At 41.0% G+C, this 26,885-nt stretch overlaps 1 protein-coding gene across 1 annotated transcript; it reads left to right on the top strand.

Moving 5' to 3' along the window:
* The first annotated feature begins 21,299 nt into the window (after nt 1–21,299).
* LOC133817714 (probable protein phosphatase 2C 52) lies at nt 21,300–26,425 on the top strand. The gene is made up of 6 exons (XM_062250294.1): nt 21,300–21,608; nt 23,575–23,925; nt 24,040–24,396; nt 24,477–24,594; nt 24,681–24,904; nt 25,660–26,425. Exons 2-6 carry the CDS (start codon nt 23,665–23,667, stop codon nt 26,128–26,130), a joined length of 1,431 nt encoding a protein of 476 aa, XP_062106278.1. The 5' UTR covers nt 21,300–21,608; nt 23,575–23,664; the 3' UTR covers nt 26,131–26,425.
* Nucleotides 26,426–26,885: the final 460 nt, after the last annotated feature.

Here is a 26,885-nt window from a genome sequence, read left to right as displayed (position 1 = left end):
AGCTCGATGTTATGGGAGAGGAATATTTTGTTTACCCTCGCTTGGTCAATGATCTTCGAGACGATCTTTTCCGCCTCAAAGAATGCGTCGGGGGCCACCTCGAGCTCCCGTTCCACTGCTGGCCCGAAGTTGGGGATCGGGGATTCAGCCATCACCTCCTTTCCTTTATCTTGTCGGGAGGACGAGCTGCCTACGGGCTTCTTGGGAGCATTCTTCTTGGGTCCCATCTGGTCGCCTAGCGAACAAAAAGAAGAAATTTTAGAAAAAGGCGACCTAAAATGGAGGAGAATCTGAATGTGTTTCTTTGACACGAGATGAGGTAAGCCCAGCCCGTGGAGAGTGAGACCACGCGGTTCTATGAACACGCGCCCATGCTCCCAACAAATCCCCGATTACTCGGAATTCGTGTGTCAGGAGGGTCAGGATAGAATTTTACCTTGGAGGGAAAGTTCCAGTAGGCAAGAGAGGCAAAACCGCCCGTGAAGCGTGTCCCCTAAGCTACCCGGTTTTGCACCCAAAATACTGGATATTTTGAACAAGCCTACCAAAAATCCTACCCAGAAAATTTCCCCAGAAAACGCACCCTATAAACCGTGCTTCTAAATGGTTTTCTACTACAAACGATACCCTAACCTAAAAGACTTTTACCCTTCATACCCACAACAAACCAACAAAACCTTGCATGTGGCTACAGTAAATATTTACCTAAGCTACGGTGAAAAATAATTTCAAAACATGCACGGTCAGGAGACTTACTGAGTGTTCTGGTTGAGAAGAGGATGAAGGGATCGCCTAGGTTGGGGGCTTCATCGGAGTAGTCGATTCCAAGGCTTCGAAGGGGCCCTTACACCTGAACTTCTTGAGTGCTGGGAATGACAGCCGGAAAGAAGAGGGTTTTTTCTTTTGAAAATGAAGAGAGAAGAAGAAGAAAATTTCTGAAAAATTTCAAATGAACGGGTGGCCCATGCGTAAGGTGGCCACCCCTTTTATATACATGAAGGGCCACGTGAGGAGGACCGTTGGATTACCCTGATGTGGGATCCAAGGCCCTCCGCTTGAAAGACGAAACAACGGCTGAGTATAGGCTAGGCCATTAAATGCGGTTCTCGGAAGACGTACCGTCACCAACCACGATGTTCCACGTATTCTGCGCCTGCGTAGATTGTGGAATATGAAGAGTTCATGGGGAAGCCTAAAAGCCCCTACTGTGGCCCTGTGCGACGTCGTGTACCACGAGCAGGGGCTTGGGGGCAAGTGTACGCCCGGGTTTTCCCACGGGCTGTTAGCGAGCTGAGATACGGCCTAATCATGTCTACCACGTGGACATCCCCAAGACCAGAGCTTCCATCAAAAGATCCTACCTCCTCAGCTTGAGGTAACCTAAGGGTTCGCCAAGATTAGACTGAGTTTGGACTTTGAAGGCCACAGGTCGAGGGAAGCATCCAGCTCATAATACGAGCTAGAGTTGGAGGCTGTGACCCTTTATAAAGTCAACCACGCAAGGTAAACGTGCATATATCAGACATCACGTGTCTAATATATCCCTGACTTCTCGGACACGCAGCGTGAACGTGCGCATTTTGGCACCCATGACTAGGTTGGGCCGTGCGGCCCATTATCCCCCTTTCCTATTGATTAGACCACACTTATGTGTCAGATTTTAGGAATTAATCATGAATGTCACAGAGTTGACATGATAGGTAAGAAGGTCACGGGATGACCTTATTACCAACTCCCAGGTGCCCTCTCCAATAAATATGGAGACCCTGGGAGTTGCAAGGGGTTGGACTCTATCGTGTACGAAATACCCTGTAAAAGAATACCAAGCATATTGCAATAATACTGACTGGTGGAATAGAAGGATTTTAACCTTTGAACCACCTAAAAACGTAATTGTGTCACCAGCCCATTTCTAAAAAGATCATTCGTCTATTCCGGTTCAACATAAGCACTAATCCCTTTCTCTTATCTTCTTAATTACCTGTTGACGAAGAACCGCGTCAACAGCATGAACCATACATTTTCTAGGTGATAACTCATATTAGTTTGGTTGTCCTGGATCAATTCGGACACCTCAAGACTGTTTGGGATGAGTTAGAAAAACCTTTGGCTTTTAGTTCCCGACTTAAGATCCTGGGACCTCTATTGGTCCTAGATCTAGGTCTGGAGGGGACTTCTCCAAGAAGTTTTAGGAGAACCCTTGTACCTCAACCAGTTTTCTTCGGTTTTTGTCTAATTGCTTGGTTCTTGTTTTCTTTGTCGCTTCTAGGTCCCTGATCATGAGTTGCGGCGTGACTTTATATGTGGAGGATGTTGTCCAGGCGGGCCCTGTAGTCGTAGAGGGGACCAAATATTCCACTAGAAACACGTGGGAGATGGACAGGGAGAAGAATGAGTTATGGAATTACCAGATGTTACACCAGCTGGAAAAGGCTCTTGGAGTAGAATCGACTCCGAGACTTTTCTACAACCAACTAGCCTGGAAGAAGGAAAAGGCCCATATCAGCGTGGGCATGTTTGGGGCCTGGAGCATAGGCCATATCAGCGCTGGAGCTACTCTCTTACTCCACAACTGCTTCGCGCGGTTCCTCAAGTTTATGGGGATCGCACCCTTCAAGCTTCTCCCCCAAGCGTATAAATTACTCGCGGGATGGTGTATATTCTGCGCGTTGAAGGAGATCCTGGCGCCCATTCCTACAGCAGTGTCGTATTTCTTCAATCTGGAGCCGCAACTCAACTCCAAAGACAAGACGCAGGATGAATTTTATAGACTGAAAGCCCGCAGAATTATTCTGGCTCCGTTCAGCACATGGAAGCACCCCCTGGATGGCAGGCACGATTGGTTCATGACATCCGGTTCCTCCTAGAGAAGAACCCTACCTTGGTGCTGGACTTCCAGCGTGTGGGTAAGTTATTCTTCTTCACTTTTTTACCTAGCCTTTAGTTTTGTTTACTAGACACTCACAGTCCTAGAAAACAGGTCCATAGGTTCAAACCTGACTCAGCGAATCGATCTTGGAGCAAAAGAAATTCTATGCCACTCTGAGTGTCGAGAAGCTAGACATGGGGGGGCTTTGTAACTACGGAGAATCTTTGGCTGATCAGGTTTATTGTTGCAAACCAGTCAATAGATGCTTCCAGCTTGCGGGGGCTATAATGCAAGATGGATTCTGCCCTGAGGGAGGAGCTGGCCCTCATCCACATCGAAGCAGTGGATGCCGAAGCCAAGGCAGATGCAAAAAAAAGTGAAGAAGGAGCAGGCCTGTCAGGCGGAGAAGGCCTAATTTGAAGAATTGGATGCCCTTCTCGAAGGGAGGCAGCCAAACCCCGGAGCTAGCATTTCGGGGCAAGGTAAATTGCCTCCAATTTTAATTTATGCCCCTCATTTTTAAGGGCTTAGTTAGGAATAGGCAACAATACTGTGATTATTTGATTGGGACTGTTAGCAGCGTGGGGCTTCCTTGCCCCATTTTTATAGACACGCTGACCCTCATGTCGTCCTGGTTCCTTCAATACGGTAGCTTTTTGGACCTGGATGACATGGAGGACCAAATTCACTCTTTTGCCCTAGGGGAGTTGAGTCGTGCCCGATCCTTAGATAAGGGTTCATCCTAGAGGACTTTAGACTTAACTTTTTCTTTTATTTTTCACTTTTATCCCCATTCATGTATTTGACTGGTCAATTTTCTTTTTTTGTCTGTCTCAGGTGATCCGGAGATGTCTAACCCTGTGGCTAAGATGAAGGAGATGATCGAGGCTAGGGCGGTCGCAGCCAAGGCTTCAACGAAGAGGGCCGCCAAGGGCCCGACCAAAAAGAAAATTATGGAGTTGATCCTCGGGGATTCAGAGCCAGTCTGGGAAGCTTCTGAGAGGGGTCCAGCTGCAAGTTCCATCCCGGTGGCGCATGTCGAAATGGTCCTGCCCCAGCCTGCTCGTCTCTAAGTTATTAATTTGGAGCTGGAGCCTTCCGAAGGGGGAGGGGCTACCAAGAGGAAAGTAGACTCAATTGCCACAGGATCGTTGAAGCGGGGCAATAGGAACAAGACCAAGGATCCAGCCCTAGCTGAGGAGCATTCCTTCAGTGAAAGCCTCATTGTTACGCAAGAGGTCCCGGAGCTCCAGTGCTTCCCGTCAACCCAGTCCTTCCCAAGGAAGTGGACCTGGTTCTTAAGGAGCAGAGGATGAAAATGGTGTTTCAGGCTTGGGATGACGGTCGGGACAAACAGGACGAGGTGTACCGGGCCCTGACCATCCGGCGGAAGGTGGAGTTCGCCGAACGTTTGGAGGCCTTCAATGCTCCCCAATAGATCGTGGACCGAATTGTAGCCGAGATCGGGTTTCAACCTAAGTTGGGGCAGGACACAGCCTCGCTTGCTGCGAATTTTCTAGCCCAAGTTGGGGCTACCATGTCCAATCTTCTGCTCAAGTGATATGCCACCTTAGCCAGCCATGATGCCTTTTACATCTCTCAGGCTATTCGTCATCAGGCCACCGCAGTAAGCCATATGCCCGTCTAGTCTTTTATTTTACCATCATGATTCCTTGTAAATTTTCTAACATTTATTTGTTCCAAGATGCCTTGTTGGCCCATAGGGACTCAGATTTGGTGGTCGAGATGGTGGTGAAGCTGGAGACAGCCTAGATGGAGCTAGAGGGGATCATTAATCAGCGGGAAGCTGCCAGGGAGGCCCTTGCCAATGAGGCTGCTCGGATTGAGATTGAGTGTGAGGAGGTCGCCCAGGTTCGGGCTCATCACGAGGAAGCTTTGTCTAGGAAGGACGCCGAACATAAGAAGTTGGTGGACAACCTGGAGGTAGAGCTATGTCATGTTCATGGCTCGAAGGCTTCGATCAAATCCCTTTTGGAGGTGGCTGAGGTCTAACTACACCAGGAGCGGGAGAAGGTGGCAAACCTTGAGTCCCGGAATCAAGCTTTGGAGAGCATGGTCCAGCTGGAGATGAAGCGGAGTGAGGAGGCTCACCAGGAGAAGGAGCAGGCTGACAAGATGTTGCCAGTCACTATTGACAAGACCATTTACATGGCCTAGGAGGGACAATAACATGAATCTCCTCGTCTATCTAGATCCGGCTGTAAAAATAGCTGAATTCGAAACCAAAGAGAAAGCTGATGCGACTCTTCTAGCTAGGGACCAACATGGTGAGAATGCTTTGGATGTCTTGGATCGGGATGAAGCCTAGGCCTGGGCCTTTGTATTTTAGTTAGGGCTTCCTTTCTGTTTTGTAGTTGTATTACTTTTATGGACACAGATGCATCCAAGACAATTTTTATTATATGTATTGTTATATATTAATTTTTCTCTACATAATGGTTCCCCCTTTATATTCGTTTATGTTTTCTTCTAAATTCACTAAGTGTTTTATCACTTTGCATGAATCCAAGTTTACTATTGGGTCCTGGTTCCAAAGGTTAGGACCACTAGGGGAATATTGTAGAAAGGTATTTAATCTATCCTGAGACCCACGTTCGGGTCTTGACGGCCTTGACCGTTTTGGACTTAACCAATATAACTTAACTGATTTATCCCGAATCTATGGTTCAGGTTCTAACGGCCTGGACCATTAAAGATTTTCTTTTTAGATATGACTTAATTAATTAACTTGTTCCAAACCCGAGGTTCAGGTTCCAACGCCCTGGACCGCTAATGAGTTAACAGTTGTCATCTGATTTATTTGTCCTAACTCTGGTGTTCAGGTTTCAATGGTATGGACCATCAGAGATTAGTTGATTAGCTTATTTCAAACCCGAGGTTTAGGTTCCAACGGTCTGGGCCGTTTATAAGACTAACTTTAACCAATTTAAACCTAAGATTCTTGTTTCAATGGTTCTGGGCTATTGTAAGGAAGACATGAATATGGATTTGGTTATCTAGGACCACTTTAGGTCTAGACCAATTTTTAGGGGTTGGGTTTTGAACCCTCGGAGCATATAGGTCTGGGTTAGGATTGGGCTTTGAGCCTTGCACCCTGTTTTGGTTGAACCCCTCGGATCACACGAATCTGGGTTAGGACTAGGCTTTGACCCTTGCATCCTTTTTTATTCGGAGTTGGGTTTTGAACCTCTCGGACAATGTTGTCTGGGCTAGGACTGGGCTTTGAGCCTTACATCCTATTTTGGTTCAACCCCCCGAATCACACGGATCCAGGTTAGGATTGGGCTTTGACCCTTGCATCCTATTTTGTTGGGAGTTAGGTTTTGCACCCCTAGTCTATACGAGTTCGTATCAGGACTAAGCTCTGAGCTTTGCATCCTTTTTTGTCTTTATTCCTAGACTTGTATAGATGGCCTTACCCCCCCCCCCCCCAAGTGACCGAAGTGTGTAGTCTTAGGTCACTTGTTTGTGTAAAAATTGAAGACGGACGCGAACTTTTTCTTTCCTTACAACATTTCTTATGGTGTATTGTATACATCATTTCCATTAAAAAAGAAATCTCCCTGGGGCGTACATAAAAAAAGTTATAAAGGAACAGAATTAGATCCTCCCGACTACTGATAGTACCGGCAGAGGTGCTCCGCATTCCAAACCCTTGGGACCTTCGTTCCGTCTAGTCGCCTTAAGTGATACGTTCCCGAACATATTCATTTTGGATTTTGATAGGGTCCTTCCCAGTTTGGTCCCAGAACCCCCACTCATGGATCTTGAGTTGCAGGGAAGACTCTTTTAAGGACTAGATCTCCAGTTTCGAACCTCTGGCTCTTAACTTTAGAGTTAAAGTGCTTGGCGATCTTTCCCTGATACATCTTCAGTTGCACCTATGATTCCTCCCGGATCTCTTCGATGAGGTTTAGGGATTATTGGAGTAAGGTGTGGTTCCGGATGGGATCGTATGTGTCTCGTCTGTGAGATGCAGCCATCATTTCTACTGGGATGACCGCTTTGCATCCGTACACCAATGAATAGGGAGTATGTTCGATTGATGTTCTTTCTGTGGTCCGGTAGGCCCATAGGACGCGGGGAAACTCTTCCGGCCACTTGCTATTGCAGGCTTGTAGCTTTTTCTTTAGTGTCCCCTTCAAAATCTTATTCGCGGCCTCTATTTTCCCGTTTGATTGAGGTCTTACGACTGCGGAGAAGCTTTTGATGATGTTGTGTCTTTCATAGAAGTCAGTGAAATGGACGCTATCAAATTGCTTCCAGTTGTCGGTCACGATTTTGTGAGGGAGGCCGTATCGGCACACAATGTTATTGATGACAAAGTCTAGGGCCTTTTTGGAGGTGATGGTTCTCATTGGTTCCACTTCGACCCACTTGATATAATAGTCAACGACTATAATGGTATATTTCACTCCACCCTTCCTGGTCGAGAGCGATCCTACTAAATTGATTCCCTACACTGGAAAAGCCCAGGGACTGGTCATCAATGTTAATTCTGTTGGAGGGGCTCGCGGGATCTTCGCATACCTTTGGCACTGTTCACATTTGCGAACATAATCAACACAATCTTTCTTCGTCGTTGGCCAAAAATATCCTTGCCTTAGGATTTTCTTGGACAAGCTGAGTTTGGCTGTGTGATCCCCACAAAATCTTCGTGGCCTTATTGTTTGTATTGCAGGGCATGGCCCTATTGATTGGATTGCAGGGCATAGCCCTATTGATTGGATTGCAGGGCATATACCTATTGTGTTATGTTTAGTGTATGTTTAAATATTTGTTGATATTATGCTAAGTAGTGCAATTTGTGAATGAACGACGAAGGCCGGAAATGGCGAAGGCCGAGAACGGCAGGAAGCCGAGTATGACAAGGGGCTGGGAACGACATTGAGAACGTAGAGTGCAGAGCCGAGTACGGCAAGGGGCCGGGAACTGCGTTGGGCACGCGGAGTACAAGCCGTTAGGGCGAGACACTCCTAGGATGCTAGAGTCATCCCCTTAGTGAAGATCACTAACCCAGGGCCTGGTAAAGTGCCTGGGATGGCATGGCCGCTATATGTATAGTCTGTTGGCTGTTTTTTTTATATGCTGTTGATAGATATGCATATGTTTGTTTTGTGTTGAGTTTTCTTGCTGGGCTTCGGCTCACAGGTGCTCTATGGTGCAGGTAAGGGCAAGGGAAAGGTCGGCCAACCATGAGTACGGAGAGTGTGGAGCGATGGGTACATGTTCAGCCTGCCTAGCCGCCATGGCTAAGGTTATTTTTGGAGAAATGTACTGTAATAGTTGTTTTGTTGCCTAAGTTGGCCATGTGTACATTTTGATTTGTAATATATTTTCTAAACAGAATTTTGGGATCCCAACTATAATTTTTTTTGAGATTTTAATGAATAACCAAATGTTTTGTATTTAATGTCTTGGAACGAGTTTTATCTCAGTTTAGTCACACTTTTAACCTAAAACCTCGATTAGCGAGTTAATGGCACATTTTAAACTCACTTAGTAATGACTCTAAGGAAGTAGGGCATTACAACTTGGTATCAGAGCGAGCCAAAGTTTATGGTTCCTGGAGATCGACCGAACATGTACGCTCGCTGCCAGTGACAAGCTTGACTCAGGGTTGGTTGGTAATTATTGAATAATATGCTTGATTGTTTGTTAAAATGCCCTGTTTGCCTGAATATTTTGAATAGAGCACGATGAATGAATTGACATATGCATGATGCTTGAGCATGGCCCCTTGATTGTTGTATGTTAATAGTGTTATGTGGATTTGTTGATTGTGGTTGGTTGATGTGAATTGGAAGGTGGTTTTGGATGTTGTTATCATGCCTGATAAGTGGCGTCATTGATTGCAGACATTTTGTGTATGCCCCAACGATCAATCAGACTCCGCGACATTACGGCCGAGGATGACAACCATGGTCAGGACCCTCCACTTGCCCCACCGAATTGGCAACAGTTATTTGCTGAGATGGAAGCTAGACTTCATCGAACAAAAGAAGAGCTTCGATAGTTAAGGAAACAAGCCCCTCCTTAGGGCATTGGGTTGCAGGTTCCACAAGCTGTGGCTCCAGTGCCAACCCAGCCTGTTGTGGAGAATAGATGGGAACTGCTGTATGAGAGGTTCAGGAAGCAGCATCCTCCCACTTTCGAGGGTGGAACATACCCACTACGGGTATAGCAGTAGATGAACATGATTTCTTCCATTATGGATTTCATGAGGGTGGAAGGGAATGAGAGAGTAGCTTGTGCCAGCTACATGTTGAGAGAAGATGCCCGCATTTAGTGGGATGTTGTGTCCCAGAGAAGGAATGTTGCAGTTATGACCTGGGAAGAGTTCAGGAACATTTTTAATGAGAAGTATTACAGTGTCGTAGTTCGAGCTGCGAAGGTTGATGAGTTTACCAACCTGACTCAGAATCGAATGACGGTTACTGAGTATGCTCTGAAGTTTGACCGGTTACCGAAGTTCGCTCCAGATTTGGTGCCGACTGACATGGCACGAAGAAATCGGTTTGTGCGGGGATTGAATGTCATGATCGCAGAGTTTTTACATGGTTGGGGTGTTAATGAGCCTTAGTCCACGAGTCAGTTGTATTAGGCCTTAAAGAGTATTGGACAATGGAGTTTTCCATAAGTTTTAGCAGAGTGATTGCTTACAAAAGAAAATCTGGAATCCCTGCTACAGTGCACAACTGGCCCTATTTATAGGCAGTCAAGCACAGTGGGCTTGGGTCGGATTAATCCGAGCCCAATAGGGATGTAATCACAGTTTACTCGCTAATGGAGCCATAATAAAAAGAATGTTACATAATAGAATGTAGTTAATTTGGGCCCATTGGGCTGGCTCAGGCATGGCTAAGCCTTACAGCTGCCCATTGTACATTTTCTCGGACTGGTCTACGTGGGCTTCTAAGGGGATCCTGGGACAAGATCTATTAGAGAAGTGGCAATATTGTTTCCTAGGAATAGTGTACGTTATGTGCATATCATCTTCTGTAGGTTAGTTGAGGAGACCAACTGCCAGATTTCATGGGGACGAGTCAGCATTGTGGTAAGCTAAGCTTGCCCTATCCGGAAGTCTAGTCCGGGTTTGTTTACTTATTTCCTGGTTCACTTACAGGAGTCTTGGTTCGTTAACCAGGACTTGGGTTCATTTGCCAAGATGGACGTTGTGACACTGAGTATCTCCCCTGGATTCTTGATAAGGTCTATCACCATTGACTAGTTAGTTTGCCACCTTAGTTGGCATCCCAGAGGAAATAGGTAGGTCGGGACCAGGAAGATGAGTTGGGCCTGTAACACCCTAAACTCCAGGGACCGTTACGGTGTGCCTTATAAACAATGCTAAACTCGCTAATCGAGTCATTTGGCCAAAATCGTATAACTAAGTATGATTAGCGGTTTAGGGATTAAAATTTTTGGTTAAGATGTAACATTTCATTATAACGTTTATTATATGCATTGGGATCCCAAAAATATAATTTAAAGGTTTATTACAACAAAATATTTACAACTAGCCGATCTAAGCAGCAAAACAGGGTTTAACCCTAGTTCCTCTTCAAACCCTCGGCCGTGGCGGTCGAGCAGCCACATATGTACACATCGTCGCCTAAGCTCTCCAACTCAAGGATTGTCCAGCTTTCTTTTGCCTTTACCTGCACCACACAGCACCCGCAAGCCGAAGCCCAGCAAAAAAACTTAATATGCTCATGATCAGTTATAACATGTCATCAAGTCATAAGGCGCACGCCTAACAAATATAGCCCTATTCAAGCAGGCAAATGAGTTCACGTAATGATGAATATAAAACATCAACCGATGATCATAATAATCATCCTGGGCTTTTAGCCCCAAATAGAAGAGTGACAGTTGTAATAGTCACTAAAGTGGGTTCCGTTCCCATTAGCCATGTGACAATAGGGTCACCGGGGCTTTATAGATAAGTGATCATTTCACTAGCTTAAACAAGATAGGTGTTCGATGAACTAGTCACCAATATAACCTATCGCATGACCATAGAGTCACAACCATGGGATTCCGCTCCCTAGCCACGTGACAAACCGTCTTTGGCCCTGGCTCTGAGTAACTAGTCCTAGACTAGTCAAGTGCTTATAATTTTCATCGACCTTAGGGTTAGTCCAGCATCAATGCTCCCAGAGTCATTCAACGCTGATATCGATTAGATCCAATCTTTTATCAGCTCTTCATTCACGACGCTTATGTCGTTTCTGACTCTCAGGTCAGTAATACGTGACGAATGCCGACCCTGACTAGTCAGTGCCATACACAAGTAAGCAATGCTACTAAACATATACCATATGTCAAATATCTGAATACAGGGCATTCAACATGCTTACTTAACCATTGCTAGCATAATTAGGACCATGCATAAACACAGAGCCTCAAGCTCTGAACAATCTCATATTTAATATTCATAGCATGCTCTAATCACATATTTCTCGTGCAACACATGCATCACATTTAATCACTTGACATGCCTCAATAATAACCATGCATGTCACATTTAAACATCCAATATGCATCAAGAATAACCATGCATGTCACATATACACAGGGTGCAGTTTTCTTACCTTTGTTCCAAGCACAGGTTACCAATAAACGAACCACAAGCACAATCCTTACTCCAAGCCTCTAGTGATAACCTAGTCACAACCACAAATGGTGATCCAATGAGTTCAAGTTCTAAAATCAATCCCGGAACCAAGACCTAGCCTCTGAGACATCCAATCCCACTAAACTAGGTAGTAGGAATGATCCCGAGGCCTAAGGTTTGAGTTCCCAAGCTTAAAACACCATTTCGGCCATAAATACCCTCAAGCGTCGCGGCCCCAACACACTGAGCTGCGACCCCCATCCAAAACAGAGGCATCAGGGGCAAGCCCCGTGGTGCCCTACACCTAGTGTCGCGCCCCCCAGAGCTCACAAAACCCTTCCACCTGCTTCATCGAGCTTGGGTTGCAGCGCCCAAGAACAGGGCCGCGGCCCAACCTCAGGCCAGCCATTTTTCTCTGACTTTAACCTTTTAAGACCTCCCAAAACACTATCCAAACATCTCCAAACTCAAAAATCAAAGTTCTCAAACATCCCAATCATCCAAAACCAACAAAACCCAAGCCTTAAACCTAACAAAAACTCATCAAAACACAAAGTCCAATTCAAGCTTAAAAACTTTAAAAAAACTTAAAAATTAAAACTTAAAACTTGAATTACCTCTGATTAAGTTGTTTCCAACTAAATCCTCTGGCTAATAAGCTTCTAATCTTCCCTAGGATTTCTATGCCTTGATCCTCGCTTAAATCCGAGTCCTAGAACTCAAGTTTCCTTCGAAAATGCGATCGGGAGACGAAAATGGAACTTTGAGGGAGAGAGAACTTCCTTAACGTTCTTTTTATTTCTTAAAAGGTTACTTCAAGCTTAAGTAGCCTCAAACAAATCCTAACGCTCGGGGTCCCGAAAACACCCCTGGGGACAAATAGTCAAAACCTCCAGAATTTCCCCCTGATCTTACTAACTCCCAATTTATCTCCAAATATTTATTCCCATTACCCAATAACCCAGTAATGCTCTAAATACCCCTTGACTTACTCCGAGTCAAGCATAAATCCCGTTGTGACTTTCCCACTAGCTTACCTCCTAAGATCGTCTCGCGCTGAGTAACCCTAGCATAACCAAATAATAATAAAGCACCACATACATATCACATATATGCCAAATATGCCCGAAATGGTCAAAATATGAAAATCACCCAATTAATCAGAAATGAGTTCACATGCATATTTAATACACCAAAACATGCATATTATCATTTAACAGCATATTAAATCAATTATGGCCCTCCCGGCCTCCTAATCAAGGTCCTAAACCTTATTAGGAAATTTGGGGCATTACAACTATCCCCTCCTTACAGAAATTTCGTCCTCAAAATTTATCTGACTTGTCCGGAATAAAAATTCTGCACAACTGTTTCCAGTTATTCAGGTCGTTTCCTCAACCTCACTGTTTCTGTGACATACCTTAACTCAAGGTATAACTTTTTTCCTCTGAACCTTATTCTTTCTGTCTCATATCTGAACTGGCTATTCCTTACAGGATATCTTAGCCTTAATCTCCAGATTCTCATAACTCAACTCATGAGTTTCTTTCAACCCATGTCCTCAGCATGGAAGTACAAAATACATTGTATACAACTAACAATGCCAAAGATAAGGCCGATCCAAAGTCAACCTAACCGATCCTATCCAGGATTCAAACTGTCATAACAATCGAGGGCTCAACTTGCCCTCAACCTCTCACCCCTTTCCATGGTGCTACTTTAAGGAAGCTACAATCTTCTACTTGGAACTTCATATTCCTACTTTTCAATTTAGTAACACTTTTCCATTTACTCTGAGAAGTGAGCATCTAAGCTCCAGCCTCTAATAATCTCAATGATCCCCTGAACCACCTTGAGATCCAGGTATAACATCTCACCCATCTCATTCCAATGAATGGGTAACAAGCATGCTCTACCATACCTTATCTCATAAGGTACCTTTCCAATAACTGGACAACTCTCTCTCTCTGATTATCATCAGTCTGAGGACAATGAACTGTACTGAATTCCATCTATATACTCATCACCTTCCTTAACCCTTCTAAGACCTGGAAGTAATAATAGGGTCTCCATCTGATAAAATAGACCTTGAATTCCATGAAGGCACACTATCTCTCTCTCACATAGAGATCTGAATACTGATCAGCTATGTTACTTGACCTTGCTGACAAAAATGAACTCACTTAAAACACTGGTCCACAATGACCCAAACCAATTCATGCTGTCCCACTAACCTGGGCAATTCCACCACGAAACCCATCGCGATGTTTTCCTATTTCCATTATAGAATACTTAAAGGCTGTAATGGCCTTGCTGATTTCTGACACTCTGTCTTGGCCTGCTAACAAGTTAAGAACTTTACTATGCATTCCATTACATCCCTCTCCATCTCAGGCCACCATTATAAAGCTTTCATATCCTTTTACATTTCCATGATGCCTGGATGAAGAGAATAAACGAATAGCATGAGATTCATCCAGAATCTCCCAATTAATCTCAGTGTCCATCAGGTTCCAAATCTGATCCTTATACCACAATAAACCCATACCTAAAACTGCAAAACCCTTAGCTAATCCAGCTATGACTTTCCACTCAATCTTTCTTATATGTGGTTCACTTAATCATCTTTCCTTTTAATCCTTTCCAAAATGATAATCTCAAACATAAAACTGACCACCTGGCCCACCAGAAACTCTACTCTAGTTCTGGTCAGATACTTTAACCAACATGTTGCATAAGCAATTACTTCTCCCTGTGCCACTGAGGTGTCATAACAACCTACTAACTGGTTCTGATCGGCAAGAAGACTCAGAACTCTTTCCCAAGGCACTTGTAATATCCTGCCCATCCAAGGAAACTCTTGCCTACCGAGGCAATCCTTGACCTTGGGCAAATTTCCGCAGAAAATACACCACAATACCATCGTCCAAGACGATCACGAGTCCCATTCAAATAAGCCTTTGAATGCTCTGTTCATCTGATTCATAAACACTTGGCATGAAACAAATTCTCAAGACATACTCAGCACTCCCGGTGCCCTTATTTGATATAAATATTCTTCTACATATCCTTCTCCCTGATCTCTAGCTAGTAATAACCAGATCCAAGATCCACCTTGGAGAACGTCATATTACTCATTAACTAAGCCTTTAGTTCTTACAACTCTGCTGAGCCATTCAATACAGTGCCCTAAATCTGATTCCATTCCTGGCACCCATCCAATCACCGTTCTATTCTCTTTGTATATGTAATCTTGACAACTCCCCTGGAAATGAATCCAAAAACTCACAGACTACTCCAGTCTGTCCTGTTCCTGCTGGCACAATCTAAGTGGTATCCACCACACTAGCTAAGAGTTCTATGCACTTCCCTGCAATAAAACTCTAGCTCTCAATACAAATGTCATCAGCATACAAAATCCACGCATAGTGCCAACTATCACAAAGCTTTTCACTCTCAAGCCCAAGAGTTACTATCCTTTCCTTACAATTTAGCATTGCCCCACACTTACTTAACCAATCTATATCTTGAATCATACCAAAGCTAGTCATACCTAGCTTTATCAAAATCATTGATGAGTCCTTTTAATCATAACCCAACTCATCTCTTAAATTACTAATACAATACCACCTTCCCATCACAACATAACCATGTGATCTGCATAGCATCTTTATGCTTCTATATATGCAACAACAAAGGAATAACATGGAACCAAAACCAGTCAGCATAATACAAAATCAGAACTAAAAAAAAAACTGACCTGCCACCCCTGAGGAACTAGTCTCAGTCTCATATTTTGATTGCTTTGGAATAAACACTCGAGCTGGAGTCGAGTTGTCCATCCTCTTTTGCTCATCGTCTCTTATCCTTGGGCAATCCTTCTTGAAATTCCCAACCACGTCACATAAGAAACATGCATTTGCTCGACATTCTCCTAAATGACGCCTCTTGCACCGAGTGCATACTGGACGAGTCTTCCAACTTTCATTCTTACTTACTCCAATAAGTGGAGGTACCACCATTCGAGCTCCGTGCTCCCTAGCACTCTTCTTCTCATCTCTTATGCTCTCAACAACAAGAGCCTTTTCTACCACCTGAGCATAGGTAGAGATTTCATGCACTGGGGCAACTCTAATGTCCCAAGCTATTCTAGGATTGAATCCTTGAACAAAATTTTCCTTCCGAGCTACATCTGTGGGTACCATGTCAAAAGAAAACTTGGCCAACCCATCAAATCTGTTAACATACTTAGTTACTGATGCCTTTCCCTGAACGAGATTCAGAAACTCATTCATCTTAGCAGTCTTGGCTGCATCACAGTAATACCTTTCATTGAACAGCTGCCTAAATTCTTTCCAATCCATCACAGCTGTGTCTCGTTTCTGGGATATCAATTCCCACCACATTCGGGCATCATCCCGTAATAAAAATGTCGCACAGATCACCCTATCGTGACCTACCAGCCCCATACTATTCATAATGGAACTGATCATGCCCATCCATTGCTCAGCTCTGAATGGATCTAGGCCCCCCTCGAAGACTGGAGGGTAATACTCTTGGAATCTTCCATAGAGAAATTCCCATCTGTTCTCAACCCTAGGCTGAGCCAGAGCTGATGCCATTCCTGGCATAACCAAGGAAGAAGTGTTTCCTGACAGGTTCTGTTGTTGCTTCAGACACCTGATCTCTTCCTCATGCCTCTGCAATCTTGATTGCAAATCTATGAACATCTGCTGAAAATTCAAAGGAGTAGATGAAGAACTAAAACCCTGGCTGTAACTCCCAGCCTCATTATAACCACCACCACGCCTCATTATCTGCCTTGGATATAAACCTGCTGATTGAATCTGCAGTCAATAACTTGACCCATTAATCATGTTGAGCATATCAAGAATTTTCCCCACAGGAACAATCTCACCACACCACATTTATAAACCAATTGCAGTGCTAAAAACATACCCATGGCATTCATACATCAATCATAATCCTTGCTCTTCCAACATTCACATCATGCCTCCAACTCCAGCATGCATATATCACATGTATATATTCATGGAGTAGGTAATCATATAATCACATTTATATATATATATTCACGGAGTATATATTCATGGAGCATATAATCATATAGTCAAGAGTCAGGCTCTATCAAAATCTCATGCTCCCTAATACAATGTGCAGGTAAAGCATTTACATTCTATTTAAGCAGTTAAGCACATAATTACAGAAATAGTTACCATTCCCTAAGTGAAGCAATCTTCAATGACGAGTGTACATGCCCAGCTTGTCTTCAGGAACCATAAACCTTGGCTCTCTTTGATACAAAGTTGTAACACCCTAACTCTAGGGACTGTTACGGTGTGTCTTATAAACAATGCTAAACTCGCTAATCGAGTCATTTGGCCAAAATCGTATAACTAAGTATGATTAGCGGTTTAGGGATTAAATTTTTTGGTTAAGATGTAACGTTTCATTAGAAAGTTTATTATATACATTGGGATCCCAAAAATATAATTTAAAGGTTTATTACAACAAAATATTTACAACCAGTCGATCTAAGCGGCAAAACAGGGTTTAACCCTAGTTCCTCTTCAAACCCTCGGCCATGGCGGTCGAGCAGCCGCATATGTACACATCGTCACCTAAGCTCTCCAACTCAAGGATGGTCCAACTTTCTTTTGCCTTTACCTGCACCACATAGCACCCGCGAGCCGAAGCCCAGCAAGAAAACTTAATATGCTCATGATCAGTTATAACATGTCATCAAGTCATAAGGCGCACGCCTAGCAAATATAGCCCTATTCAAGCAGGAAAATGAATGCACGTAATGACGAATATAAAACATCAACCGATGATCATAATAATCATCCCGGGATTTTAGCCCCAAATAGAAGAGTGACAGTTGTAATAGTCACTAAAGTGGATTCCGTTCCCATTAGCCATGTGACAATAGGGTCACCGGGGCTTTATAGATAAGTGATCATTTCACTAGCTTAAACAAGATAGGTGTTCGATGAACTAGTCACCAATATAATATATCGCATGACCATAGAGTCACAACCATGGGATTCCGCTCCCTAGCCACGTGACAAACCGTCACATAGGCCTTTGGCCCTGGCTCTGAGTAACTAGTCCTAGACTAGTCAAGTGCTTATAATTTTCATCGACCTTAGGGTTAGTCCAGAATCAATGCTCCCAGAGTCATTCAACGCTGATATCGATTAGATCTAATCTTTTATCGGCCCTGCATTCACGACGCTTATGCCGTTTCTGACTCTCAGGTCAGTAATACGTGACCAATGCCGACCCTGACTAGTCAGTGCCATACACAAGTAAGCAATGCTACCAAACATATACCATATGTCAAATATCCGAATACAGGGCATTCAGCATGCTTACTTAACCATTGCTAGCATAATTAGGACCATGCATAAACACAGAGCCTCAAGCTCTGAACAATCTCATATTCAATATTCATAGCATGCCCTAATCACATGTTTCTCGTGCAACACATGCATCACATTTAATCACTTGACATGCCTCAATAATAACCATGCATGTCACATTTAAACATCCAACATGCATCAAGAATAACCATGCATGTCACATATACACAGGGTGCAATTTTCTTACCTTTGGTGCAAGCACAGGTTACCAATAAACGAACCACAAGCACGATCCTTACTCCAAGCCTCTAGTGATAACCTAGTCATAACCACAAATGGTGATCCAATGAGTTCAAGTTCTAAAATCAATCCTAAAACCAAGACCTAGCCTCCGAGACATCCAATCCCACTAAATCGGGTAGTAGGAATGATCCCGAGGCCTAAGGTTTGAGTTCCCAAGCTTAAAACATAATTTCGGCCATAAATACCCTCAAGCGCCGCGACCCCCAGCCAAAACAGAGGCATCAGGGGCAAGTGCCGCGACGCCCTACACCTAGTGTCGCGGCCCCCAGAGCTCACAAAACCCTTCCACCTGCTTCATCGAGCTTGGGTCGCAGCGCCCAAGAACAGGGCCGCGGCCCAACCTCGGACCAGCCATTTTTCTCCGACTTTAACCTTTTAAAACCTCCCAAAAACCTATCCAAACATCTCCAAACTCAAAAATCAAAGTTCCCAAACATCCCCATCATCCAAAACCAACAAAACCCAAGCCTTAAACCTAACAAAAACTCATCAAAACACAAAGTCCAATTCAAGCTTAAAAACTTTAAAAAAACTTAAAAATTAAAACTTAAAACTTGAATTACCTCCGATTGAGTTGTTTCCAACTAAATCCTCCGGCTAATAAGCTTATAATCTTCCCTAGGATTGCTATGCCTCAATCCTCGCTTGAATCCGAGTCTTAGAACTCAAGTTTCCTTCGAAAATGCGATCGGGAGACGAAAATGGAACTTTGAGGGAGAGAGAACTTCCTGAACGTTCTTTTTATTTATTAAAAGGTTACTTCAAGCTTAAGTAGCCTCAAACAAATCCTAACGCTCGGGGTCCCGAAAACACCCACGGGAGCAAAATAGTCAAAACCTCCAGAATTTCTCACTGATCTTACTAACTCCCAATTTATCACCAAATATTTATTCCCATTACCCAATAACCCGGTAATACTCTAAATACTTCTTGACTTACTCCGAGTCAAGCATAAATCCCGTTGTGACTTTCCCACCACCTTACCTCCTAGGATCGTCTCGCGTCGAGTAACCCTAGCATAACCAAATAATAATAAAGCACCACATACATATCACATATATGCCAAATATGCCTGAAATGGCCAAAATATGAAAATCACCCAATTAATCAGAAATGAGTTCACATGCATGTTTAATACACCTAAACATGCATATTATCATTTAACAGCATATTAAATCAATTATGGTCGTCCCAGCCTCCTAATCAAGGTCCTAAACCTTATTAGGAAATTTGGGGCATTACAGGGCCTGCATCTTAGTCCCGGTTCCTTTGTTATGCTCGCGCCCATTGAACGTTGTTGAGCTCGATGGTGCTTGGGCTATCTGGGGTTTCTGCCTTCCCCGTTCACCAAATTCAGGATGGGCCCAGACCTCTTAAGAGAGCCCACGGACCCATTGGGTAATGCCACGTGTCACAGATGGAAAACAGGGATAAGAGTAATTAATATTTTATGATAATTTATCTTCTTTGATCCAAGAAACTAACTATATAGACGGATTTGATTTGGGAATTGTTGGACTTTGATATGCGCAATTAGAAGTAAAATAAACTTGAGCACATATAAGAATTCATTGTTGTTTTTAATATGTAATGTATCTACAAACCGTATGAAATAAAATATCAAATGAATCTTTTGCAAGCATTTTATCATGGGTGAAGATTTAAACTCCTTATCTATATGAAGGAGCTTCAAAATTTGAGCAACAACTTTATTTTACACTATATCGTATTATTGTTAATATTGTTTTGATTGTGGAGTCCAAAAAGTAAAAAATCATGGGATACATACTATGTAACATTTACATGTAATGTACCAATTTTTGTGTATTTCATATATTAGTTTACACAATATTTGCATTTAAATTAATTAAATAAATTAGTTTTAAATTAGAAAAATGAGTTAAAAGAGTTGAAAATTAAACAAAAGCTAATAAAATCGTCGATTAAAGATTTAACTGTGAGAATTGAGCGGTACATATATATTTTTTAAAAAGATAAATATATATATATCTAAATAACCCCGCGAAGTGCGACACTATTCACTAGTTTCAAATAAATCAGAAACCCAATATTCTCTCTCCTCTCCATCTCCACCAATCCCATATCATCCCCCCCACTTTCTATCTCTATCTTATTTCACCTCGAGTTTTTGTATGAAAGACGGACCCCACCATGAATCTTGGACTGACGACAACACCTCCATGATGAAGGCTTTCATAAGCTCTTTGAAAACATATTATTAACTATTGAGTATTAACATTGGAAAGTTCTTGGGCTAGCTCAGCTAATTGGGTGTGTAAGCATGTAAGAGGTAGAAGAAATTCAAATTCCCATTATATATCTCTATATATAAAAAATGTGTAGATAACAAAATTTTTTAGTTTTAATAATTTTTTTGTTAATTTTAATGAAATATTTAACGAAATATACTCTTAAAACAAATTGAAAATATATATTTATTAATTAGATATTTAATAATTATATTAATATAAATTCAATTATTATAAATATTATTATAATAATATATAATATATAATGTATAATCCTAATTTTTTAAAAAAAAATTTGTTACAATAAAATATCTAGTTTTCTATTAAATAATAAAAAACTAGATATTTTATAATTATATTAATATAAATTCATATTAATATACAATAATATAATATTTGAATTTATATTAATATAATTAATAAATATAACAAAATAACTTGTTAAAATCAATCATTTTTGTTAAATATATATTTATATAAATTGGTGTGGATTATATTAGATCGACTATCTTTGACTAAGAAAGTGTGTCCAATTCCTACAAATGCAGATTTCAATATTTTTATCCAATATAATTAGCACAAATACATATTGGATTAGGTCGGATAATTTTTGAAAACCCCTAAATTAACCAATAAATATAAATGAGAAGACTAACAAAAAGAACTATCTTTCCATTTCATTTACGAAATATTATAAAAAATGATAAAAAGAAAAGGATAGGGAGAATTTCCTTATCAGTCTCTGTATAAATTCTCAATATAAATATGTATATAGTCAGAGAACGCGCCATGAAAGGAGCGTGAAGTTGGGACATGAAAACAATCTCGATCATCATTTTGGTTTTGGGCAGAAAGAGAATAGTGCTAAGCCAACCCCACTGCCATGGTAACTGTTGCCTTCAAAAAAGAAAAAAATCAATCAATTCTCTCTCTCTCTCTCTTTCCTTTCTTTTTTTTAACACTTTGATCCATTCACTTTCTCCTCTGCTTTTGCAATTAATGCACACACACCACCTTCACCAATCCAATATTAATATTACTGCTCAACCCTCTCTGTTTTCCTTCTCTGCCTCTCTCTTTTGCCGTGTTTCCTCCGCTCGGATCCTATCCGTTTCTATTTCCTGAAAAAGCTCAGAAAGGTAACTGAGTTTTCATGCTCTCAACTTTCCCTTATCATCAATACTTTGCTTTCTCAAAGTTTAAACGTGATCCATTTACTTCGCTTTACAATGCTTTATACAGTTCCATTTTTCGTTTTTTGTTTTGCTGCTATCTGAGGTTGCCAAAACAGAGTGTAATGAAATTGAAGATCTGTGTGTAATGTCTATTCAAATTTTGAGTTTGGTCTGTTTTTTGGTTCTGGGAAATGAATTCAAGTGAAAAAGTTTCGGTTTTTGTGTTTTTGTAACGTTGCTTTTTAACTTGAAAGACTGAAACTCTCAGATTTGACGATACCAAATGGGTTGGTAGCAAGCTCTATTCTCTGTTTTAGCTTTCCCGGTAGGAATAGAGAAAACCCAGATTTGAATTTTCTTCTGATTTGATTACAAATTTTCTCTTTAAACAAACAGAACATTTGATATTGGAAAAGAAAAAAAAAACTACTTTTGTGAGCTATCTTCTGCAACTTTGTTAAATGGAAACAGAGCATTACTGCTGCCTTTTACTTTTATTTGTTTTGTCCTTTGTACATATGTATGATAATTACGTAATATTTACTTGATTCTGTTTTTGACAAAATCACACCTTTCGTCTCTTTCCTGCTTTTCCGTTTTTGCTTTAACTCTTCCTCGATTTTCTCTCGTAGTGGGAAAGCAAAAGTTTTGCACAAAATTTTCTCTTTTCCTTTTACTGTTGAAATTGTGGTTGCTATATTTGTTTAGAGTTTCTAATTTCAAACTAAAAATGAAAACCAATCTGAAATCCTCAACAAAATAAAGACCCGAAGTCTCTCTCCCTATTTATATCCCCTGTTTGGTAGCTGAGAAAACGAAGGAAAAAAGATAAGAAAAGCATGCTCTAGTCTTAAACCCGTAAGTGTTCTTCATCTGGGTTTTGCAGCACTTCATTATGTCAGTCAAAATAGGCTGATTATTTTTTGACTTTGCGATGCCCACAATGAAAATTATCCTTTTTCTTTAATTGGGTTTTTTTTCAGAGTAGTCATTTCGGTTTTTTGAAATATTCATTCTTTAATCTCGGGACTTTGATCTCTTTTTCGAGCTCAACAACTAGGTCTAATAAACATGTATTTTTCCTTTTTGGGAGGAGCTTATTCTTAATTTTGTTTGCAAATAATTTGTTGTTGGAAAGACTAAAAATCCTTACAAATTAGTTCATTTGAGTCATTACAAGCAAGTTGAATCACCTTGGAGTGGTCGTTCGGCTGCGTCATTGGATTCCCTTGGTCGGAATTTTGTCTTGTTCTGTTTTAATCTAATGTTAATAAAATATTAATCATTTTGTGTAAGTAATTAATTTTAGTTTCAAAAGCTAATCCCTTGTGGGTTTCCTGAACAAATCCTTACTTATATACATTTGGTCCATTTATGGTCTGTATACTCCATCACAGTTCAGAACTTTTGGGGTTTTATGTCTTCATTGGTTTCAATATTTATTCCATTGTTTTTTTCTATTAAATTAATGAAAATCTTCCCACTTGATCTATCTCAATGTGAGTCCTCAACAAGTACAATGGTCAAGACAGGTTTTTTTATATAATTTTTTGATAAAAATCAGGACAGCCTTTTTAAGCATATTCTATTCGTTGTTTCACATGTAAACATTGTTAAATATGTTTTTGTTTGATTAGTTGAGTTTCTTGAGATGTATCCGTTTATGGGTTCCGTGAAGACCATCGAATAAACAATTCAATAAACTGAATTCTTCTTGCTTTGTTTTAGCCGGTTTGTTTATTGAATCACGTACCTTCCCATGACAGTTTATATTTGACTAAGACTAAAACGACCCCAGTTTTGTATATTGAGTTGTAAAGTGGCTTGTGGTTGGTTAATCTGTGGGAATCTTTGGTGTTTGGAAAGTTTTTCTTTTTCTTTATCTCTAATTTTTTATACGTATATTTTCCTGCTTGGTTGACCATTCTAGCAACTCCAGAGTTTCACGTGAGATCTACCAACAAAAGAAAGAATCTTGTCCTTTTATTTACACCGGATGTCTTCGTTCTGGAGCTGAGCAATGGGAGGTTGTGTTTCCACTAGTAGTAAGAGTACTTGTAGTAACAAAAGCAATGGAGATAAGTTTTCTCCGTCGTGCTGTGATGTTGGATTCCTCGGGCAAAAGTGTTGGAAAAGAACATTCTCTGATCATGTTATCGGTCTCCAGCATTTGCCCTCCATTCCCAACCGGATTTTCATGAATGGAAAGAGTCAAACTTCCTGCATATTCACGCAGCAAGGTCGGAAGGGGATAAACCAGGATGCCATGATTGTTTGGGAAGTAGGTCACATATCAAAGTTGGTTGCTCATTGAGTATGTTATATAGACATGTTGGTTAGGCAATTACTAATAATTTGATTTGCTGCTTTGTGTTTTTCTTCTTTTTTATGGCAGGATTTCATGTCAGAAGATGCAATCTTTTGTGGCGTATTCGATGGCCATGGTCCACACGGCCACCTTGTTGCTCGCAAAGTTAGGGATACCCTGCCATTAAAGCTTCTATCATTCTTGCATTCTCAGCAGTCTAGGGAAAATGGGACAGGCAGGACCTGCCGCTGCTGCTGCTTCAGAGGGAATTCAATCAACTTGGATGAAGAGTTTCAGAAAGTCTGCTCAGCCAAGGAAGAGCTAAATTCATTGTGGAAAGAAGCCTTCCTGAAGTCATATAAGTCCATGGACAAGGAGCTGAGATCTCATCCAAATTTGGATTGCTTCTGCAGTGGCAGTACTGCAGTTACTATTGTCAAACAGGTATAACCGCAAAGGAGATATTGCTCACTCTTGTTAACTTTTTCTTTACTAAACTTTGTTTTAATTTCTTCCCTCTCCAGGGGTCAAATCTTTTCATGGGGTATATAGGGGATTCTCGAGCAATTATGGGATCCAAGGACAGTAGTGATTCCATGGTTGCAGTCCAGTTGACTATTGATTTAAAGCCTGATCTGCCGAGTACGATAAGACAAGAATAGTACTTAAAGTTTTGAATTTCAGCTCATTTATGTGCAGTATTGTTGATTTGGTGTTAAATTTAATAGGGGAAGCCGAAAGGATTAAACGATGCAAAGGAAGGGTCTTTGCTTTGCAAGATGAACCTGAAGTTCCCAGAGTATGGTTGCCATTTGATGATGCACCTGGCCTAGCAATGGCTCGAGCCTTTGGGGATTTCTGTTTGAAGGAGTATGGAGTAATTTCAACTCCTGAATTCTCACATCGAACACTTACAAAGAAAGATCAGTTCATAGTTCTTGCTTCTGATGGGGTAAAGTTGCATCTAAAAACAACTTGTACTGTTCAATTTATCCTTTTTTTGTCTTGGTCTTTTAATTTCTTTTGGAACATTTCACACATTGTTGTTTTCTGTTACATCAATTTGAGTCTATTGTAAACATTCGTTTGACATGTAGTTACTCAATTATTAGGAATCTGCGAATTGGTAGTATGTATCTAACTATATTGTATGACTAACTTTCAAAGACCCAACATAGTTGTAGGTAGGCCACTCCTAATATGCGAACACAGAACACTACATAATTGTTGTTCTGATAATCTGATTTTGGTGTGGTCAAGCTGAGTGTTTAAGGCCAAAATTTTCCATCTCACTCTCCTTGCATGTGATTTTAGATTCCATCATTTTCCTGATTTGGGAATTAGAATAAAATGTACACATGTCCAGAACATGAATGCATGTTTTTTCATGTGCAAGATCATAACTCAAAGACATTTGAAGGCTTGTAATCTACTCAGTAGTAGCTACGCATTAGCATTTTTGTGTTTTCGTTATGTGAATTTAAAATGTGTAACTTTACGATAGTTCATCAAAGGGGATATATGCTTAGCTTTTTGGATTACAGAAAGAACTGGAGCGAAATTAATAAGCAATTTATAGAAATTAGAAATTTCTAACCCTTTTGCCTGGTGTTTACAGTGATATGAATTTCTAAGGCTGTGTCTTGTGAGGAATATGATTCAAGTTACTTTGTCTTGCTCTCTAAAAGTTATATAAGTTTTTTACAGGTCTGGGATGTCTTAAGCAACGAGGAGGTTGTTGAAATAGTCTCCTCAGCTCCAACTCGGTCTTCGGCAGCAAGAATTTTGGTTGATTCAGCAGCTCGTGAATGGAAACTCAAATACCCAACTTCGAAGATGGACGACTGTGCAGTAGTATGCATGTTTCTGGATGGTAAAATGGACTCTGAATCGGACTATGAAGATCAGTGTTATTCTTCAGCAACCCTTCAAAGTAACCATTCTGGTAATGCGGATGAATCAGATGATGGCCAAAAGTCAGAGCCATCGCTGCAAAGGAACTTCACTGTAAGATCATCAGAAGAAAGTGATCATTATGGAAGACTCCCAACTGAGTTTGAAGGGAATGGTGAAGCTGCTGTAGCTGAAGATCAAAACTGGTTAGGCTTGGAAGGTGTAACTAGAGTCAACTCCCTTGTTCAGCTACCAAGATTTTCTGAGGAAAGGCCAACTTCTTAAAAATTTTGATACTTGATCTGTACAAATGAAATGGGAATTTTTTTTTTGGTAATATGCGTTTCATTTTCAGCCTCAAAATTCTACCCAAAAGGCTGAAAATCATTTCAAATGATTGGCCCAAAACTCACAAGCTTTGTTTAGCTCCTTCATCAACAAAATCAATTTGTTTGTTGAACTTGCACAAAATTTGTTTGTTTCCTTCATGTCAGGTGAAGTGACTCACTACATTTATGTTCATATCTTTGCAAATTGTACTTAGTCTTTGGTTGAAATTTTAGCTATCTTCATCTGGGTACGTACACCTCTTAAACCTATTGTCTTATGCTTCTTCATTCCGATTTGCATGCTACTTGCAATTACTTAATTTAAGCACCCCAATGCAATAAAATGAGAAAAATATTTATAATGGTGATAATTCCAGTTTTTATAATTTTTCCATGGATAACAATTCTGAGTACTATCAAGAGGTCCGTATTTTGTATCGTGTACACCTTAAGATTCAATATTACTTGATATTTTGTGTATTGCTGTATTTAAAATTGGGTCCCAAAAATTAAATTTGTCAACTTATAAAATGCCATCATGTTGAGTATCTTAGAGTGTCTTATACCAAGAACGATATGGTGTGCCTTTTTGCATTTTTCTACATTGAATACTCTAAAATAGTATATTTCCATTAGGAAATGAGAATGGGTAATGAGTATTATTGACTAGCTTTTTCGCTAACAACTAATTAAACGAAACTTAAAGATAGA

The sequence above is a fragment of the Humulus lupulus genome, chromosome 2 (assembly GCF_963169125.1).
Source record: "Humulus lupulus chromosome 2, drHumLupu1.1, whole genome shotgun sequence".
Classification (NCBI taxonomy): Eukaryota; Viridiplantae; Streptophyta; class Magnoliopsida; order Rosales; family Cannabaceae; genus Humulus; species Humulus lupulus.
Note: the sequence above shows the minus strand (reverse complement) of the source record. Positions and strands in the feature narration are given on the sequence as shown.

Bases quoted from the DNA above. Each gene is read 5' to 3' on its own strand.
- LOC133817714 (XM_062250294.1), top strand. From the start codon at position 23,665: ATGGGAGGTTGTGTTTCCACTAGTAGTAAGAGTACTTGTAGTAACAAA. The intron at 24,595-24,680 runs GTACGATAAGAC...TAAATTTAATAG, and splicing joins TTTAAAGCCTGATCTGCCGA to GGGAAGCCGAAAGGATTAAA. The intron at 24,905-25,659 runs GTAAAGTTGCAT...AGTTTTTTACAG, and splicing joins TAGTTCTTGCTTCTGATGGG to GTCTGGGATGTCTTAAGCAA.